The sequence below is a fragment of the Carettochelys insculpta genome, chromosome 3, assembly GCF_033958435.1.
Source record: "Carettochelys insculpta isolate YL-2023 chromosome 3, ASM3395843v1, whole genome shotgun sequence".
NCBI classification, from domain to species: Eukaryota; Metazoa; Chordata; order Testudines; family Carettochelyidae; genus Carettochelys; species Carettochelys insculpta.
Genome location: NC_134139.1, coordinates 26,342,021 through 26,362,196, shown reverse-complemented (window position 1 = coordinate 26,362,196; position 20,176 = coordinate 26,342,021). Strand labels below are relative to the sequence as shown.

The 20,176-nt window shown below is 43.2% G+C and overlaps 1 protein-coding gene across 7 annotated transcripts in view; it reads right to left on the bottom strand.

Moving 5' to 3' along the window:
• CCDC88A (coiled-coil domain containing 88A) overlaps positions 1-20,176 on the bottom strand; it is a 274,165-nt gene that overhangs the window by 53,490 nt on the left and 200,499 nt on the right. For all 7 annotated transcript variants that reach the window (XM_074989496.1, XM_074989497.1, XM_074989499.1 and 4 more), the window contains exons 20-25: positions 15,388-15,665; positions 15,006-15,149; positions 12,852-13,038; positions 2,096-2,241; positions 1,314-1,406; positions 859-1,073 (exon numbers count right to left, since the gene is read on the bottom strand). In XM_074989496.1, the coding sequence (XP_074845597.1) occupies positions 859-1,073; positions 1,314-1,406; positions 2,096-2,241; positions 12,852-13,038; positions 15,006-15,149; positions 15,388-15,665 (1,063 nt within the window). The remainder of the gene's footprint in view (positions 1-858; positions 1,074-1,313; positions 1,407-2,095; positions 2,242-12,851; positions 13,039-15,005; positions 15,150-15,387; positions 15,666-20,176) is intronic.

The window sequence follows — 20,176 nt, the reverse complement described above, 5'->3', positions numbered from 1 at the left end:
CATGACTTAAAATTATTGATGAACAATGGCAACAATAATAAAATAACAACAAAAAAACAAAACAAACCCAAACAAATAAGCAAAGAGTGCATAATATACGGCCCTCTAGGCAACGTGCATCCTAATGGCTATAACTAAGTGGCTTGTTCAGGATTAATAGTTCCTGTCCTGCAAACATCCGTTCCCCCTACCTCAGACTTTATCAGTTATTTCTTTCCATAGCTCTGCCTATCTCTAGGATCAATAGCGATCTGTGACTTCCTAACTGCTTATATTACTCCACAGATCTTTCTATTCTCCATTATTTGTTGCCACATCCCTTCCCTATAGGGTTTAAGAGACACTGAAGGAGAAATTCAGAGACATATAATCTTTTTAGCAGCTAATGGTTATTAATATGGACACAATATGGAAAGGCACACCTGAGAATGGTGGGAGTCTAATGGGAATGAGAAAAAACAAAACCGAATGAGGTGATTAGAGAGCACTGCTGCCATCTGACCTTCCATCTGAATTTATGATTGGTTAAATACTATTATTCTTATCCACTAAATCTATCTAATTCTGCGTCCCTGAGTATTCAGCTATTCAATTGTATTTAATGTTTTCTATTGGATTTACTGAAATGCTACAACAGGGAACTTATTCATATGCTCTACGAATCTGAACCTACACTACTGAAGGCATTGGGAGTTTTGCCATTGATATAATGATAGAAGGTCTCTTGAACTTTTAATATCATTTAAAGATTTCCAGCTGACTTATTCTTTGTTGAGAAGTTTTGAAGTTTTTGCCACACCTGGGAAATACACACAACCAAACAGTATTTGAAACTAAAATAGTTTTGTAATTACTCACTACTGCTCTTTTTGGTTGCCAGTGTCTGGCCATCTTCAAGAGAGTTTGAGCCCACTGAAGAACTATCTTGACTGTCATGATGGGGTAGCTGAAGAAATCCTTCACTGGATTCCGAACGGGTTGGTGGAAGAGTCAGAGATTTCAGACGCTCCCGGTTAACATCCTTCTTAGATTTTATTAATTTCCTCATTTTTAGAGTTATCCAATTGCCCCTCCTGTTATAATATAATTACATTCATTATTGCATTTATAATTCATTACTTTAAATGCTTATAAAATGTATAATTTAAAAAAATAATTCACATGTATGTTTAACTGTGCTCTGCTCCCATAGAAGTCAAGGCTAATCTTTAAGGTAAATCTTACTGTCAGCTTCAAAAGAGGCAGAACTGGGTCTTTAGCTTGGTTAAATTTTTGGCTGTACTCATTTTCATAAAATGTATTTCAGGCAGTACCTTCTGGGTGGAGATGGCTCATAAAATTTATACTGATCCATAATCTTCTCCTCTAATTTCTCCTTTTGTCGTCTTAATTCATTTAACTTGTCACTGTACATAGAAATCAATCAAAATTGCTATTTTAGAAACTATGGATACATTTAATATAATAGTATGTGTTTCTTTGCTCTTTTAGGTGTCTAAGAGAAGACTGTCTTTCACCCAAAAATAAACGGAAGCAGTACAAAAATTGCAAAGGAACAAAACGTTTTCTAAGTAATAAAGAAGAAGAGAAATACAGAAAATATGCTGTAAAGGTATATCTAAAAGAGTATATTTTAAAGACTTTCATGAGCCATTTGCAGTCTTTAATATGATGTAATCCTGTACTTTATGAACACAGTATGCACATATAGGATACAATAAAGTAGTATTTAAAAACACTTTCTTTTTTACTGCTTAAAAAACCAAAAATTCTCTCCTGGAAAAAGCAACAGAATTCTTAAAGGACTCTGGGCTGCTTGTTTGAAGTAGGAGGAGGGTTTTTTTTTGTTTTTTTTTTTAAAGATTCACCTACCAGAAAAACATGGTTTTTTTTTTTACTTTTTAAAAATCAGCATTTCTTATGATTATCAGCAATTCAAATATAATGCAGTTACTTTAGTTATTTTTGAAGAAAAACAAAAGAGCATATGGTATGAGAAATTATGTAATGTGTCAACCAGTAGAAGGTGTTTTTAAATCTAAGCTTGCAGTTGTCATATTTCTGAACAGTGGTTTCATAATTTTGGTATACCTACATGTACTGTCTTTGTTCCACATGGAAAAGATCCTTGCTTTCCATATTCTGTTCCAGTAATGTTCTATTCTGTAGCATTAATGTCTGAATTTGATCTAGCAGATGTCTGTTTTCTTCCTCCAAATTTCCTTTAAGCTGGCTAAGCAACTGTTAAAAATGTGCAAAACAGGACTTCATATAAAACTGAGCAGATAGCCTGATCTACCAGCTTATCAAGAAAACATAAGTTGGATACACAAAGGCTTCAGTAGGTTAGGCAAAAGATACACCAAGATCAAATAAATCAATACAGAAGTGTTTCTTTAAACATTTTCACTTTAACTATTGGAATCACCTTAACTGTAATAGAAAAACAGGAGTCAAGAAAGGATTTATGACCTAAACTCTTGACAGTGAACATACGTTACAAACATGAAAAGAAGCGAAATTCCTTTGATTTTAGTAATAACAAGCAGTCCTATAGCACCCACTTCTTCAGATTATTGGAGTAGGCAACTAGAATTCAGGGCTTATATAGTGGGGACGAGGGGTGCAGGGATGGAAGGGGGAACATGAAAGGAGAGGGAGAAAAACAGGTTACTTGCCACTACTAGGACCAGAAGATGAAGTAAATTAAGTTAAGTAGGATGTGTGCTGTTCCTGCAAATATCAGCAGTGGAGAAACTGCCCTTGTAAAAAATGGTCATTCACCATCATAACTTTTTTTTTAAAGATGTGTTACTTTTATCTATTTGAGTTGGATGTGCATGTGCTCCGTGCACGGCTGTCGGAAACTTTTACCCTATCTGCTACTCATTGGGATGGCTGTGGGGTTTGATGAAGGGACAGAACTGCCACTGAAGGATGCAATACCTCACTCTCACAGGTGCTGGGTGACAGGCCTGTCCTCTCCCACAGACAGCCACCCAAGCTCAAGAAAATACTCACCAGCAGCTACACGCCACACCACAGAAACACCAACTCAGGAACCTATCCTTGCAACAAACCCCATCTGTCTTATGTGATAATGCAGAATTTCTGCATTTGCTAAGTAATTTCCTAATGGCTGTTTCCATTACTCCCTACTGATGTCCTTGAGGCAGAAACTACAGGGAGGCAACTCTGTCTTGATTTTGTACAGATTTAACCTGCTTGTCTTCTTTCTCTGGTGGCCACTTCCTTCTTCTTCGTGATGTCAAACACATCGAAGACCAAGAACTTCTCTGGATTCTCTAGTTTGGGATTATGCTGTGAAGCATACTATGGAGATGGGCCTTTTTGACTTTTTTATTTAATTCTTGGCTTTTACAAGATGAATTTACATAATCAGAAAACTTGCTCCTTTTCTTACAGATTTGTCTCCCCACACCTTCCCTGTGACTTAAGGTTCATTGAGTTATGGAAGAAATGGAGCAGGTGGGAGGAGAAGGCAACTTGTTGCCCTCCATATTCGTTTCCTCCAACATTTAAACAAACAGGTAGGCTACGTCTACACTAGCGAAAAACTTCTAAATGGCCATTTCGAAGTTTACTAATGAGCTCTGAAATACATATTCAGCACCTCATTAGCATGCGGGCGGCCACGGCACTTCGAAATTGACGCAGCTCCTTTTCGAAAGGACCCCGGCTACTTTGAAGTTCCCTTATTCCCATCTGCTCATAGGAATAAGGGGACTTCGAAGTAGCTGGGGTCCTTTAGAAAAGGAGCCCCGTCAGGACGAGCCCCGTCAATTTCGAAGTGCCACGGCCACCCGCATACTAATGAGGCGCTAAATATGTATTTCAGTGCTTCATTAGTAAACTTCGAAATGGCCACTTTGCATGGCCATTTCGAAGTTTTTAGCTAGTGTAGACACGGCCGTAATGTTAAAAATGAAAAAGAGAAGATACTCACCTGTGTAATAACAATGGTTCTTCGAGGTGTTTTCCCGTGGGTGCTCCATATCAGGTGTCGGGCCAGCCCCAGCCCCGTAGATCAGAGGTCTGCAAAGCAGCTGCCATTTGAATCGCACATGCACAGAAGCACGCCAGGCCATTTGCATGCTTCTAGTCACGTGCGCAATCCAGTCTCAGCCAGTTTGTCGAAGCTGCCTCGGAAGTACATATCTGAAAGACAAAACACGACAAACTCCGAAACGGGGAGGATGGGCAGGTAGCAGAGCACCCATGGGGACACATCTCGAAGAACCATCGTTACTAACCAGGTGAGTAACTTCTCTTTCTTCTTCAAGTGGTCCAGGTGGGTGCTCCATATCAGGTGACTACATATCACAAGCCCCCCAGAAAACATGGAGGTGGGTACTGGGGTTAGATGTCAGTAGCCTCCAAGGGTATGGCTGTTGAGAGACTCGTGTCTTCAGCCATCTGGCGATGTACGGCATAATGCTTGGCGAATGTGTCCTAAGATGACCACGTCGATGCTTGGCAAATGTCCTTCAAAAGTATGCCCTTGAAGAAGGCCGTGGATGCTGCCATCGCCCTAGCAGAGTAAGCTTTAGGAGGGACAGGTAATGCTGTCTTCCGCAAAGAATAACACGTAATTATGCATGATGTAATAATGTTTGAGAGTCTGTGTGATGAAAGCACCTTACCCTTAGATTTCTCTGCAAGAGATAGTAACAGCCTGTCTGTTTTTCGAAAGGGCTTTGTCCTTTCTAGGTAAAACGCTAAGGCTTTTCTCACATCCAGAGAATGCAGTCTTATCTTCTCACTGGAAGTACGTGGTCTTGGGTAAAAAGACAGAAGTGTGATCGGCTCATTCAAGTGGAACTCGGACGTGACCTTTGGAATGAAGGTAGGGTGTAATCAAAGCATCACTGCCTCCTTGGTAAATATCATATGAGGCTACGAGGGCAGTCAGCTCGCTAACTCAACGAGCGGATGTGATAGCCAGAAGGAACGCTATTTTTAAGGTAAGGAGACGTAACGGTACAGTCGCTAAAGGTTCAAATGGAGGTCTGGATATGGTATCCAGAAACAGGTCTGGACTCCAAGGTGGTGATATAGGTTCATGAGGAGGGTACAGGCTGGTGAGACCTTTTAGAAAACATGCTGTGATCGGGTGTGCAAATACCGATGTTCCATCCGTTGTGTGTCTAAAGGCCGAGATGGTCACTAAGTGCAGCTTTAAAGGTGGCAGTGCAAGTCCCTCTTGCTCAAGATAAAGTAAGTAGTCCAGAATGGACTGTATGGGGACTTCTTCTGGATGCATGCCCCATGTGGAGCACCATGCCACAAAATGTTTCCACTTGTTAATATAAGACTTTCTTGTGGAAGTTTGCTGACTGTGCATCAAAACATGCCTGATATGTTCAGAGCAAAAGGCCTCTGAGGGGTGGAACCAATTATCAGCTAAGCCATGAGGCGAAGTGTGTGCAGCTGTCGGTGCGTCAAAAGCTCATGGTTCTGTGTGAGCAGGCCTGGAACGATGGGGATCGACCATGGAGGGCATGCTGACATACACTGCAGGATCGGGGAACCAATGCTGTCAAGCCCAGGCTGGAGCTATGAGAATCAGATTGGCTCCCTCCAATCTGTCTCCAATACTTTGTGGATGAGCACTGTTGGGGGAAAGGTGTACAGAAAAGGACCTTTCCATGGACTAAGAAAAGCATTGTCGAGAGACCCCTGCTCTATGCCTGCTTTACACCTATAAAGACAACATTTCTTGTTGCTGTAGGTTGCAAACAAGTCTACGGACTGAGTGCCCCAAGCCTGAAAAATAGGATGGAGAAAGTCGAATCATATCTCCCATTCATGATCGGGGGCAAACTGTCTGCTCAGCAGATCGATCATGACATTTTTTACCCCTGATAGTTACAAGGCCACCAGTGTTATGCCATTCTGTATGCACCAGTTCTATAATGGGAGGGCCTTCGCGCAAAGAGAGTGGGATCTTGCTCCCCGTTGCCAATTTATATAATACACTGTAGTAACATTGTCAGTGAATATTCTCACCCAGGCACTTCAAATGTGGGGCAGAAAGTGCTTGCAAGCATTGAACACTGTTCTTAGTTCCAGAAGGTTTATATGAAGGGCCATTTCCTGTTGAGACCACTGGCCCTGAACTGATGCTGTCCATGTGTGCACCCCAGCCCACGTGGGACACATCGTTCGTTATGGGATTGGTGAAAAGTAACCACGGATAATAGATTGCTGGGTCTCGTCCATCACCACACGGATTGCAATACCTGTACAGTTGGGGATACTCGTTTGTGAACTGTGTGCCTCGTGCGTATAGATGGTTGCTAGCCAATGCCATAGGTACTGGAAGTATAGCCTGGAATTCTGTACTATGCATGTAGTGGCAGCCATGTGACCCATCGACTGTAAACTGGTCACTACCTGCACCGCAGGGCTGTGAATGAGCACCTTGATCAAGGACTGGATCACCTGAAAGTGGTAGGCAGGTAAGTACGCCCTTGCTGATATTGTAACCGGAGAAAAGGGAGAAGTGAGTAGAGCAAGAATGCGGAACGTACAGCCCACATCCGGTATCCGGTAACGGCCCCCCGGCTTCGCTTCATTGCTATGAAACAAACAAGATGTGACCGAGGGTAACCTTTGAATTTCGGGGCCTGCGTCTCCTGTCTAAAACGACCACCAGAGGAACCCCAGAGACCCCCGTGCCTGCGTAGTACGAGGAGATTGTATAATGGGAAGGCGGAGTGTATTACCTGTGTGGGGAGTGACTTTCGCTGAACAGCTGTATATATGTGCTATCACCCAGACGCTGGGTGCGCAGGCTTTGAGGAAAGATCCCCCTGCGCCTTGCTTGGCATGCCAAATAAAGATTCTTCTTCTACTCTCGGTGTGGTGAATTAGCTTTGCGCACTGGGCACGAACTACCTCACCGCCATCTCTGGTGGCAACAATATCAAGTTGAAACGAGCCCCTATGAACTCTATGTTTTGTGTGGACACGGTCATTGATTTTTGTAAATTGACAATGAGGCCCAAAGACTGGAACATCTCCATGGTGATGGATATCATCTGGAGGACATCCGATGGGGAGCGTCCTTCGAGAAGACAATCATCCAGGTACAGGAATATTAAAACATCCAGACGACGCAGATATGCTGACACCACTGCAAGACTCTTTAAGAAAACTCTGGGTGCTGTTGAGAGGCCGAAGGGCAGTACCCTGTATTGAAAGTTGTAGCCAGACAAACCCCCCCCTTTTGCTCTACTCCATCTTGCCTTCTCTAGGTGCTTCAGGGCACGAAAGGGTTAAAGGAATATAGTCCAGCCCTGGAATGCCCAAGAGCACAGATGGGCTTATCTTGGCCACGGCCTTTGAAGCTCCAGAGCAAAGCAAATAACAATGGGCTAATTAACAGGCGGGCCTCAGACTGCCCTTGGCTAATTACCATTACTTGATTCGCCAGGACACTAGTCCCAGACAAGAGGAGGAAAAATCTCCGGCCCATTAAGACACAAATGCCCTCAATTGTCTATCTCACAGGTGTGAACTACACCCTTGAACTCCCTGTGAGAACCAGTATCAGACAGTTTAATTCAATTAAACCAAGGAAGAAGAATACGTGACCCAATGGGTATAAAGAGGGATCCGGCAGACCCCCTATTTGAGCTCCAATCATCTTTCCTGCCAGACAGGAGAGTGGGGGTCTCCCCAGGTCCCCGAGGATGCTCGACTCCTGGAAAAAAAAGGACAAAGGACTTCTTCCCAAGGGATTGAGAGAGAAAAACTGGCCAAGCCACGCTGGTAATGCAGGGGTGAGTATAAGACCTGCTAGGTGTTTTACTTTTTATTTCTTTTGTGCACATTTAACAAGTATAGATCTATGAACTAGAGTGCATGCTAGCTATTTGTAATCAAAGTATAAACCTTGTAACAATTGTAATCACAACTCGCTAGGTAACAAATAAAGCAACATTGTAACAGTACGAGCTTAACTTGTTAGATAAATAAATAAAGTAATTGATTAAGTGGTAACCTAACTCCTCCTGTTACTGTGCCCAGCCAAACACAAAAACAAAGAACCTAGCTGCTTTTCAGCAGCTCTTAGCCTGGTCACTGGTGGGCTCTGCTCTGGCAGTTAAAATCTCATATTAATAAAAGGGCATAGTGGCATCTCACCTGACCATCGGCGAACAGAAATTTACTGTTTTCACCGTAAACCGAAGGAAGCATCTGTGAACCAGGTGAACCGTTACATGAAAATATGCGTCCTGTAAGTCGACGGCTGCGAACCAATCTCTGTTGTCAAGCACACTGCTTATGGAAGAAACAGTAATCATCTTGAAGTGCTGTTTGCGTAGGTAGTGGTTTAACACCCTCAGGTCCAAGATGGGTCTCCATACCCTTTCTTCTTCTCCGTAAGGAAGTAACAGGAGTAGAAGCCCCTCCCGCTGAATTCATGAGGTACGTGCTTCACTGCTCCTATCGTAAAGGAGGTGGTTGACCTCTTGTTTTAACAGAGTCTCCTGAGAGGGATCCCTGGAGAGGGATGGGGTGGGTGGGGTAGTGGGTGGTACTGTGCAGAATGGAATGGCATAGCCTCCTAAAACTATTTCCAGCACCCTCTTGTCTGTGGTCATTTTGGACCACTGATGGTAAAAGGAGCGTAGCTGATAATGAGAGATGTTGAGCTTGTGGTTTGTGCTGGACCAGGGAGATGGTTGCACAGACCTTGACGGTAAGTTGCTGCCTTAGGTTTTGCGGAGGTGGATTGCATTGTTGTTGGTTACTTCTTCTAGCTGGCTTATTGGGTTGTCTGGATTGATCACACACCCTCTGCTGATGACACTGTCATTGGTACAGGTCATGTATTGTCTCTGATATAGGTAATATCTCTTTCTTTTGCACGGCAGAGTATACATCCCTAAGGTTCTAAATGTTGTTCAAGAGCCTTTGATGGAATGTAATATAGTATCTGTAGCATCAGCAAATAATTTGCCTTTGTCAAAAGGCAGGTCTTCGACCTTGGTATGTAATTCTTTAAGTACGCCTGAGGTCTTAACCCAGGATACTTGGCTCATAACCACAGCTTTCACCGTGGAATGTGCACCAGTGTCAGCGACATCCAAAGCTATCAGTACTCCTATATGAGATGCTGCATAACCCTGTTGAACAATTGCCTTAAGAATAGGCTTCTTGGAATCTGGTAAGTGATCCATGAGGATTGTTAGTTTAGTATTATTATCAAAATTATGATTAGACAAATGTGCAGCGTAATTAGCCGTGCACAATAGGAGGGTGGAAGAAGCATAGACTTTTCTCCTGAACAGATCCAGCCTTTTGGCATGCTTTTCAGAGACTGTGGATTTATACTGGGGTACCTTAGACTTCTGCTGTGATGATTCTACCACCAGAGAGTTGGGTTGAGGATGGCTGAACAGAAATTCCATCCTCTTGGATGGTACAAGTATTTTTGTCTGATCTTTTGTTAGTGGTTGGGATGGAGGCAGGGGTTTGCCAGACATTATTTGCTGCCTCCGTTATGGCATCATCTAATGGGATGGCGATCTTGGATGATTCTGGAGGTCTCAGGTTCTTTAAAACTTATGTTGTTTTTCTGGAACTTTGACTATCTGAATGTCCTGACTCTGAGCCACTCTTTTAAACAGCTCTTGAAATTGTCTCAAATCATCAGGAGGGAAAGAGTCACCTGGGATAACCGCCTGATCCGGGGATGAAGAGGATATGTCTGCTTGGTAAGTTTCCATGAGTTCCTAAGTCCCCTGGTTGATCGTCTGTCAGTTCCGATAAAGTGGAAATTACAGATTGGGCCCATGGAGATGGTAGCGCTGGTGGTGGTGGAAGGGTAGCTGAACACCTGTACCCTTGTCTGGATTCGAGAGAAACATCTCTAGAACTGCTGTGATAGTGGTACCCCTGATGGTGACCCTTGTGGGTTTGAGCGTAGCAGCATAAGCAAGTGTCTGGGGATGAGGAGCTAAAGATTGAGCATTTCCTGTATCCATGATGATGGTAAGAATAAGGCTGGTATTACAACCTTGAAGACGGTGGAAGTGAAGGGGACTTGAGATTACCACAGCTGTAGGCATGATGTGGTTGTCCTAAAAAAGGGGATGGTGGTCTTAGGAATGGCAAGGGAGGAGACACTGGATGTTCAAACGATGATGGTACCCAGGGAGAGCAAGGAGACATGGGTTGAGGAGAGAATGTCAGAATTGGTGAATGAGGTGATGGGCTACAGTGCCGAGTCTGTGCCTTCTTTGGTTCCCTCTGAGAGTCAGTGCCCACTGGCACCATATGCAGTGCTGGATAAATCAGAGCAGGTAACCCCAGCACCATAATACATGCTGAGACTGTCGGTGCTGCTGGTTCAGCCACCAGCGGTGCTGAAGGCACGGTGTGCAGTGCCAGTGGTAGTTCCAAAGATGACTGATCTTCAAGTGTTGGGCACCGATGAGCTCTATGAACCTGTTGGTTCCGGGGGGCAGTCTTCCACCAACACTGGTGGAGTTGGTTTCTTAGACTTAGGCCACTTGTCCTCCTTAGTTAGCAAGGAAACTCGGCTCTCAATACAACTTGTCTTGTCACCTGATGAAACAGGCAAAGATCAAGCTGGAGATAATTTCTTTTTCTTATGGTCTTCCAAGGAAACCAGTGAGGACGCTCAGCATTTCTGGCCCACTCCCATGCCTTCAAATGTTGATTTGTCAGTGGTATCAGGCTGGAGAGCTTTTTCAAAGGGAATCATTCTGAGTCTCATTTCTCTGTCCTCTCTAGCTCTCGCTGTGAGTTTAGAGCAATGTGAGCACTTGTGAGACACAGGGGACTCTCTTAAACAGTGTATGCATTAAGAGTGGCCATCTGAGGCCGGCATTGCCTCCTGGCAAGAGTCACACTTTTTAAAACCTGATGCAGTCATTTTAGCAGAACAACAGAGCTGTCAATAAGCTTAGCTCTTAGAATTGCAAATAAGGCAGTAAAACAATTATTAAACTTACTAACTACTAAAGAACTGTTATATAACTAACTTTTATTAAAAAAGCTGTAACTAGTAAATATAAAACTACTACTATTAGAAACTCGTTCAAAACTATGAATAATAAATAACAAAGATCAAAAATTGTTTTTCAGAAGTGCTGCTGAGGAGTGCAGGAGAAGTCCGTTTCCATCCAAGAGCGGTTAAGAGGAACTGGCTCAGTCCGGACCAGGCACGTGACTAGAAGCACACAAAGGGTATGGCACACTTCTGCGCATGCGCAATCCGAATGGCAACTGCTTTGCAAATCTCCGATCTGCGGCACCAGGGCTGGCCCGACACCTGATATGGGGCACCCATGCGGACCACTCAAAGAACCTTCCTTTTGTGAAGGAAATTCAGATAAGCAGGTCAGACTCCATGCCTACTGATTCACTTGCCTACTTATATAGGAAGATTTTTTTTAATGGATTAGACTGGAGGTTGGGGAATTTTTGGATTCAGCACCGAAGAATCTGTTTGGTAAGGAGGGGGCAATGTGCTTAAACCATGGTATCAAAGGAAGAATGACCTTCCTTTGTGGAGATTCCTTCAGACGAGTCTTGGTCTGTTCATAGAAGGTGAAAGGCCCCAACATGCCAACTAGACTTTTGAGTCTTCTTCCCTGGTAAGTAAGGAACCACAGATTTTGAACACCTATGGCAGAACTCTTACAGCAGAACTTTTCTGTAGCTCCAATGAGCATCACAAAAAAGAGACTCATGAAATTCTGATTTGCAAAGAACTAGGATAGTCTAGGAAAAGATTTTGCTTTCTGATGTCTCCAAATAAGCTTTAATAGCCAGGATGTTAATAAACAAATCAAAAGCACAAACTGCCACTCCATTTAACTAGCCATACAGAGAATTTAGTTTTATGCTTAGAAGAGGGTAGGCCACATCTTCAGGGCCCACTGACAAGTCTGAATGGTCTCAGTTACTTGCAGGAAAGGAAAGACAAACCCAAATATCTCGGACTGGAAGAGAAGTCAAAATCCAGGAAAAATTGTTTTAAAATCTTAAAATTTGTACTGACATTTAATTTTTCTAACATATCACCTATATTTATTCAAGAAAATGATCTATAACTTTTGAAGGTTAGCAGCCAAAAGTCTTCATGTTGCAACCATTACCATGACACTTAGAAACATGCAGCTTTTAGTGTTCAGCTCTCCCGGTGATTTCTTAGTTTCTATTAAACATGAAACTGAATTGCTAGTATCTATTGCTAATGTCTATTTCTATATTCATCCAATACTCACTATCACCAACAAACACTTTAAAATAAATTCCAGAATACCTTACAAGATTATGTTGAATTTTGTCTCCATGGATATAATGAATATGATGTAATAATACAGATTGCACCCTTGGGACCTGAGTGGTCTCAGATGAGAGGATTTGCTGGATGAGGGAAGGTCAGGCTGGCTGCCTGGAGGATGGGGCCCACTCTTACAGGGCTCCCCCAAAGGGCTATCAGGTTCCCCCCTCAGGCGGCAGGGGTCTCTGTGGCTGCAGGGCTTCTGGTGGCATAAGTGCACAGCAACAGAGGGCATTAGAGCTAGGCTGATGGATACCACTGAGGGTAAAACCTCTGGCAATGGTGCTTGCAGCATTTTCACACCTAACATGGCATGGACAGCATTGCATGGCAAACGCTCACAGAACAAGGAGGTTTAATGGTTATGTCAGAACTGCCCAATTGCCTACAAAAGCAGACATATTAATAAAAAGTGAAAATTAAAACACATTACATATTATCTGAATTTACGATGCTTTGGTAAATTAAATTTAACAGAAGAGATTAAAAAGCTTTAACTTACCTCACACTGATTATTCAGTTTTGTAGACGTGATATCAAGTTGTTGGTACTGTTCTTTCAGTTTAGAATATTCAGCTTCTAATCGTGTCTGTTCTAGTTTAGAATTGTTCAATAAGCTTTTCAAATTCTTATGGTCAGTCTGAAGAACTTCATTTTCTCTCAGAAGTTGACTATATGTATGGTTTAGCCTATAATTAAAAGATGTCATATGAGAATACATATAGGAAAAAAGAGAATACATATTTTAACCAAAACTTTGCAAGCATGTAACTCTCATGATGCTGGAAACATGGGTAACACACAGGATTTGAAGAATCTATAAACTTATAGCCTCTATTTAATAGCCCATTTAGCTCAAGAAATTCTACTTAATGAAAATTCAATTCTCAGACAGATAGGAAGAGTGATTGATTTATGAAATACAATATTATTACAGAATTCAAATTGCATACAAATATTAAAAAAAAAAAAAGAAATCCCATTTATATTTTAACTCGAAGCTTGGGAAAAAACACATGCTGCTAAAAGTTTCTGTACAGTTAAAAGAGAAAAAGATTTAAGTGAAACTTTTTTTAGACCAAGTAACTATAGTTAGGAACCAATTCTGGTCTTCAGTAAAGGACAATAAAATAAAGCAGAGGATTACAGTAGTAAACGATATCTAATCTATCTATAAAACCAGATCAAAAACCAAGAAAACTGGCTGCATAGGAGAACAAGACAGTGCATTATTTGAAGTAGAAGCCAAGAGTGGCAGATAGGATCCTTCACTTTTCAGAGGAGTTTGACCTAAGCCCAAAGAAGGTTCAAGAGTGCTGACGAAAATGAGTCAGGGAAACATATACAGTAAACCCTCCAACTGCGCGATTTCAAGTTATGCTTAACTCGCATTAAGCGCAACTCAAAATCCCATTCCACCTGGCCCTGGCTCAACAACCCTGGCCCTATGGCCCTAGTTCAACCTGCCTGTACCACCCGACCCTGATTCAATGCCCCCCACACCCTGCGCAGCCCCGGTTCAACCCCTCTGCCCCCCGTGGCCTGGCTCACCACCCTGGTGCATGGCCCTGGTTCAACACCCCCCTGGCCCTGTTCAACGCCCCCATGATCCAGCTCACCACCTGTGCATGGCTCCAGCTCACCACCCCCGTGCACTGCTCTGGCTCAACTGCACTCCGCCCGCCCCCCTGCAGCCCTGACCCACCCCAGGCTTAATCCCCCTGCCCCCTTCCCATAGCCCCAACCCACTGCCAGGCTTAACCCTCCCCAACTGCCCCACACACCAAGACCAGAACTTACCTTTCAAAAGGAGCTCCAGGTGCTCCTGCTGCTACCCTGGCTGCAGAATGTGCATTCTGCTGGGGAAAAAGCTGCCCCCTGATTTATGTCAAATTCGAGTTGTGCGTGGGAATGCAACCCTTGTGTAACTTGAGGGACTAGTATATATTTTTATCTGTGCACTTCTTGTAAAATAAAGAACAACTTTTTTAGGGACCCTACAAAGTCTGTGTGTTTATTTGCTTTTAACTATCATATATCCCCAAAGAGGTGAATTTTATGATTTCGAGCACCTATCAAGTTGTAGCTCTGGAAAGAGTGTTAAGTTATGGGAAGTCTGGCTGAGTCAGCACTCGTCCTGGGAGCTTATGACAACTGGATAGTGGCTCATCATTTCCATGAAGAGACAGAAGTCAGATAGTCTGTGCTTAGGAAGTATGGTGTAAAACCTACTAAGACGAAAGGAAACTTCAGATTAGATAGACCCAGTCTGTACATCTCAAAACACAGCAGATGCATGTGTGTACAAAAAGGAAGAGGTCTACCAAGGTTGTATGACTAAGTTTTGCAAGCTGAGGAGGAAATCATTTAAAATCACCTCATTTCATAGAGATAGGCTGTGATCTGGCCTATAGGCTCATGCAGAGAATACCATATGCAATAATATACTTTATATATAAAGGCATATACTATATTCAATAATACAAAATAATATGCATGAGCAAACTAACTTATGGTTGCTGTGGGAAATGCAAGTTTGTATTTCTTGATTTTTATTACCAAGTTTAAAATCTCAGCCTTAATGTTGTATAAATGTAGGGTTTTTCATTTAATAATATATTTAAATCTAAATAATGTATCAGATTTTTATCTTTACCTATCATTTTCATCACAAAGTTTTTTGTATTCTGCTGCTACAGTTTCGTGTTTTTTGCTTTGCTGCAACATCTTCTCCTGTTCTACTTTGAGCAATTTTTCCAACTCCTCTAACTGCACTTTTTGTTTCAGCAACTGATTGTACCTGTAAACAAGATTAATATAAAAACTTTAGTTATATCCATTAGAACTAATAAAAATAGCTAAGGATGTAATTTCAATTTTGAACAAGGAGAAATTTATTCATTGAGTTGGGATCTAAATGACATATTAAACAAACATTGATTTTATTTAACCTTATTTATACAACAGCATTATTGTATTGCTTGAAACATAGATTTTTAATTTTATACACAAGATCAATTTTACATATTAATGTTTACCTATCTTCTAGGTCCTTATGTTCCACCTCAAGATTTTTATGTGCAGACTTGAGACTTCCATGTTTGGTAATTAGAGATTCATATTCTGAAGCCTGACGTTCATGAAGATGTTCTAGTTTTTCATGATCTTTGACCAGTGACTCATACAATGACTTCAGATCCTCTCGTTCCCTGAGTATAGATTCATTTTCATTTTCCAAGGCAGATTGTTGGATTAGCAGTTGTGCATTCTGATTCATGAGAGAGGTACTTTGAGAATTAAGGGTAGAATTTTCAACCTGCAGTTGTAAACAATGTTACCAGAAAAAAAGGAAAATCAATTTTAATTTAGCATTAGCAACAATGAAAGCAGTGATTAACATACTATCATAGTCAATAAGATAACGAAAGATTTTCATGTCTTTTAATCTAGTTTAACACCTCTTAGTGAGGCACTGGCCTCAGTATCTATAAACTTACAAATACTTCAGTGATTTCAACAACTTCATTAGTACAGCCCTGCAATTCAGTTGTGGGTGTGAAAATAAAAAGTTCCTGCCTTTGGCTGGCATAAAATATTTCTTGTTGTCCCTGGTGAGCAGCACTGGTGTGGGAGTTTTCTGAATAATTTCTACATGTTCCATTATTGCTTCATCTACAGATAGAGTGGGTTTTGTGGATGCAGAGGGTTGGAGAATTTGTAACAGCTTGTGCTGTTTCTCCTGTGCTTCCTGGAGGCTGATTTCTTGGCTATACAACACTCTTCTGAACAGTTACTGGAACCGTCTGAGGTCATCTGCCAGTGCAGGTGTTGGTAATATGACTGATTTGTCTAGCAAGAAGAAAGAATTGTGGATGGGGAGATATCCTCATTGTCCATAGCACAAGTCTCCTCTTCCTCCTGTATGCCATTATCTGGAATGCCAGACATTTTGTTATTTGGGTTGGGCAGAATTTATCTGGTTGCCTATTGTAGTGTAGCAGATGGGGCAGTGTACTGATGTCAGTAGTTTGTTCATGGGTCTCACTGGGGCCACTGTATTTGGTAAGGGGGTTGCAGATAGGGCCAACACTGCCGATACTAGAGTTGCATGGTGCCAGTGTGACAGGCCTTAGAGATTTTGTTTCCTATCAAGGCCTTCTCTGTGTTGGAGAGAAATGTTGGAAGAAGTGGCTGTTGTGTCTGCCAGCTTCCACATCACTATGGATGGAAGAAGGAGCACAGGACAGAGGAGGACAGTTTGCTCTGTGGCTTAGCAATCTGTCAGTGCCAAGAAGTGGATATTGCTGTGCCAAAGAAACTGCAATATCTTGCTAACAGAAAAACTGTAGTGGTGCCACAGAATGTTGTGCCATTGTTGATCTGTGATCTGTCTTTGCAGTTGGAGTCAGTCCCATGTTTAGTTTGCCTGATGGAGCTTTAGACTGCATGGATATGGGTGGTGGAAGCATTTCTGACCATGCTGGTTTGAACTGCAGGTCCCATGTCATGGACAGCAGAGGTCCATGCCAGGATGGTGCTGGAAGTGCCCAGAGCCACAGCTGTGCTCACTCTGAAGGAGTTTGGCACAGAGGTCAGCGATCCTTCTGGGGAAACTCTCCTCTTGTAAGAGTTCCAAGTGGGAGAGGTTGCAACTCACTTCTTGGATGTTTTAGATATCAGAGCCTTGTGCTTGCTGGATGTTTTGTACAATGAAGCACTGCTAGTGAAAATCTCTGATCGCTGGTGCAGAGATGTACAAACACCTAGAGTGGAGTACCTTCAGGGACACCATTTGAAAAAGAACAGTAATTTCAGTGTAAACTAATTAACTGTGTATAGCATCCTATGCCACTACCTTGTAAGCAACTACCCAAAGAAAATTATTATTTGTGGGGGGGAAGCCAGGCAGATTTGGTAAAACTGTGGGAGATGCTACTATCAGAAAGAAATTATGTTAGAAAATTTTCATTCTACAAGCTAGCATCTCCCACAATTCTGATTCAGATGGTAAATTGTGAGCTATAAACAGGAGAATGGAGGGATACAAACTGAATATAAAAAACAGAAAAAGCCCATGAGGTTTGAATGGATTTTGTAAATGTGCCTGGATTCCTTCTGGGAAGGGTGAGCCATATGACTTATTTGCCGCAATGATGTAAATCTGATCCATCTAGTTAGGGACAGTTTGGATACTCTAAGCACTAAACAGCTCATGGTGAAAGGAAATGAACAAGGAGCACTTATCTTTGTAGATTTTGTAAGCCCTTTTATAGGAACTGCCTTTACAGCTTAATGGAGAGTTTTGTTTGACCATTCCACTGTCTCTCCAAAACTTCTGCATATAGAACTATATTCCTTGTTCCTCCTTGATTGTTTTTGTAAACAACTGTGATCACACAGCCCGGTTGGATCAAAAAATTCTTGCCCGCTAGGTAGCACTGGAATATCAGTATAGTTAATTTGACAGCTGTGAGCTTCAAGAGGTTGGTGCTATGGCTCCTTCAGAGCATCAGATTCCCTACGTCATTCCAAACTGGTCCTGTAACAGTTATTTACATCTGCCAGTGCAGGTTCTGGTACTATGACTGCTTTGTCTGGCAAGAAGGAAGAACTGTGGATGGGGAGATGTCCTCATTGTCTACGGCACAAGTCTCCTCTTCTTCCTGTACATCATCATCTGGGTCCCAGCAGTGCTTCCCCACTCTCAGAAAAGTATCTGCTGTGAGAATCTGCAGGCTGGGAAGAAATATGGGATGACTCATGCAGACATTCTCTACAACCACCCATAATCTTTAGAGATCCAGTACCTGACTGGGAATCAATACCTGGTCTTAAATTTGCTGCAGGCAATGGTCCCATATGCTCAGAAGTAAGACCTGGAGACACGTGTATGTGACCTCACTCATGGAGAAACCAATATGTATGAGACAAAAAGGCTCACAAGCTAAACACTCTGCAATATGGCCTCAAGGATTTGTTCAGCCTGGGTATCACATCCTGGATCTTCTGGAATCTGTGCACCAATAAATATAAGAAGACATAAAAATAGTCATATGAGGTCACACCAAAGGTCCTTCTAGCCCACTATCATGTCTTCAGATAGTGGCCAATGTGAGATGCCCTAAACTGTCTCTACTTCCAGGTGAATGATGTTTATTGAGGCAATCGGGAAGCTTCTCCTGGTGTTATTGAAAAGCCAGGCACTTGGAAGCAATTCAGAGTCCACTGCATGTTACAAGCTGTGAGCCGTGCCTCACTGTGACTACTACCAAACACATGAAACAACTGGTGAAGAAGAGTGATCAAAAGGAAGATTCTTTGTCACACTGAGAATTTTACTGGTGTGGAGGAAAATTAATCCAGATTTCTTCAGAAAGAGAAGTTACTCACCGTAGTAACGGTGGTTCTTTGAGATGTGTCCCCGTGGGTGCTCCACGTTAGGTGTCGGGCTCGCCCCAGCGCCGCAGGTCGGATCTTCCAATCAGTTTCTGCCGGACCGCGCATGTGCCGGTGCGCGCCGCTCCCTTGCGTGCTCCCGGCCACGTGCGCGATCCGGTCCCCGCCAGTTCCTTGACCAACCGCCTCGGATGCTCCTGCAAAACACTAAACAGGGATCCGAAGCGGGGAGGGTGGGCGGGTGGTGGAGCACCCACGGGGACACATCTCGAAGAACCACCGTTACTACAGTGAGTAACTTCTCTTTCTTCTTCGAGTGTCCCCGTGGGTGCTCCACATTAGGTGACTACCCAGCAGTAACCCAAAATAGGAGGTGGGTAATCGGATCATGTGCAGCTTGTCCCCGAGAGGACCGCTGTCGAGAGCTGGGTATCCTCTTGGAATACCCTGTGAAGGGTGTAGTGCTTGGCGAAGGTGTCATAGGATGACCCGGTCGCCGCTCTGCAAATGTCTTTTTGCGCAACGCCCTTGAAAAAGGCTGTTGATGCCGCCACTGCCCTAGTGGAGCGAGCCCTGGGCATGTCCAGTAAAGGAGTCTTTTTGAGTTCGTAGCACATTTTTATGCAGGATACGATGTGCTTCGAGATTCTCTGCAGAGAGAGACTTTCTCCTTTTGATTTGGGAGCGAGAGAGACTAGGAGTCTATCTGTTTTCCGGAAGGACTTAGTCCTGTCTATATAGAAAGCCAGCGCCCTCCTCACGTCCAGGAGGCGTAGGCGCGCCTCTTTGTTGGAGTTATGAGGCTCTGGATAACGAGGGTAAAACTATAGGTTCGTTAATATGAAACTCAGAAGGAACTTTGGGAACAAAGGCTGGATGCAGCCGTAAGGTTACTGCCTCCTTGGAAGTTACTGTGCAGGGTGGAGTTGCCATGACTGCTGCAAGCTCGCTCACCCTGTGAGCTGACGTGAATGCAAGAAGGAAGATCGTCTTTATCGTAAGGAGCCGGAGGGAAACCGTGGCTAAGGGTTCAAACGGTGGTCCCGTTAGCGCATTAAGCACCAGGTCCAAGTTCCACGAAGGTGGAAGCGGTTTCCGAGGGGGGTATAGGTTTACCAGCCCTTTGAGGAACCTGGTAACCATGGGATGGGCAAACACCGTGTGCCCTTCCTCTTCATGTCTGAAAGCCGATATAGCGGCAAGGTGGACCCTTCAACGAGGATAGGGAGAGTCCGCCTCTCTTGAGGTCCAGTAAATACTCTAGTATTACAGGTATATGCGCAGCAAGACGGGCTAATTGCTTGGTAGAACACCATGCAGTGAATCGAGTCCATTTTTGCTTATAGGGCTTCCTGGTGGAAGTCCTCCTGCTACTTTCTAGGACTTGTTGCACTCCCTCCGTACGCGTGCTCTCTGGGGAGCTGAGCCATG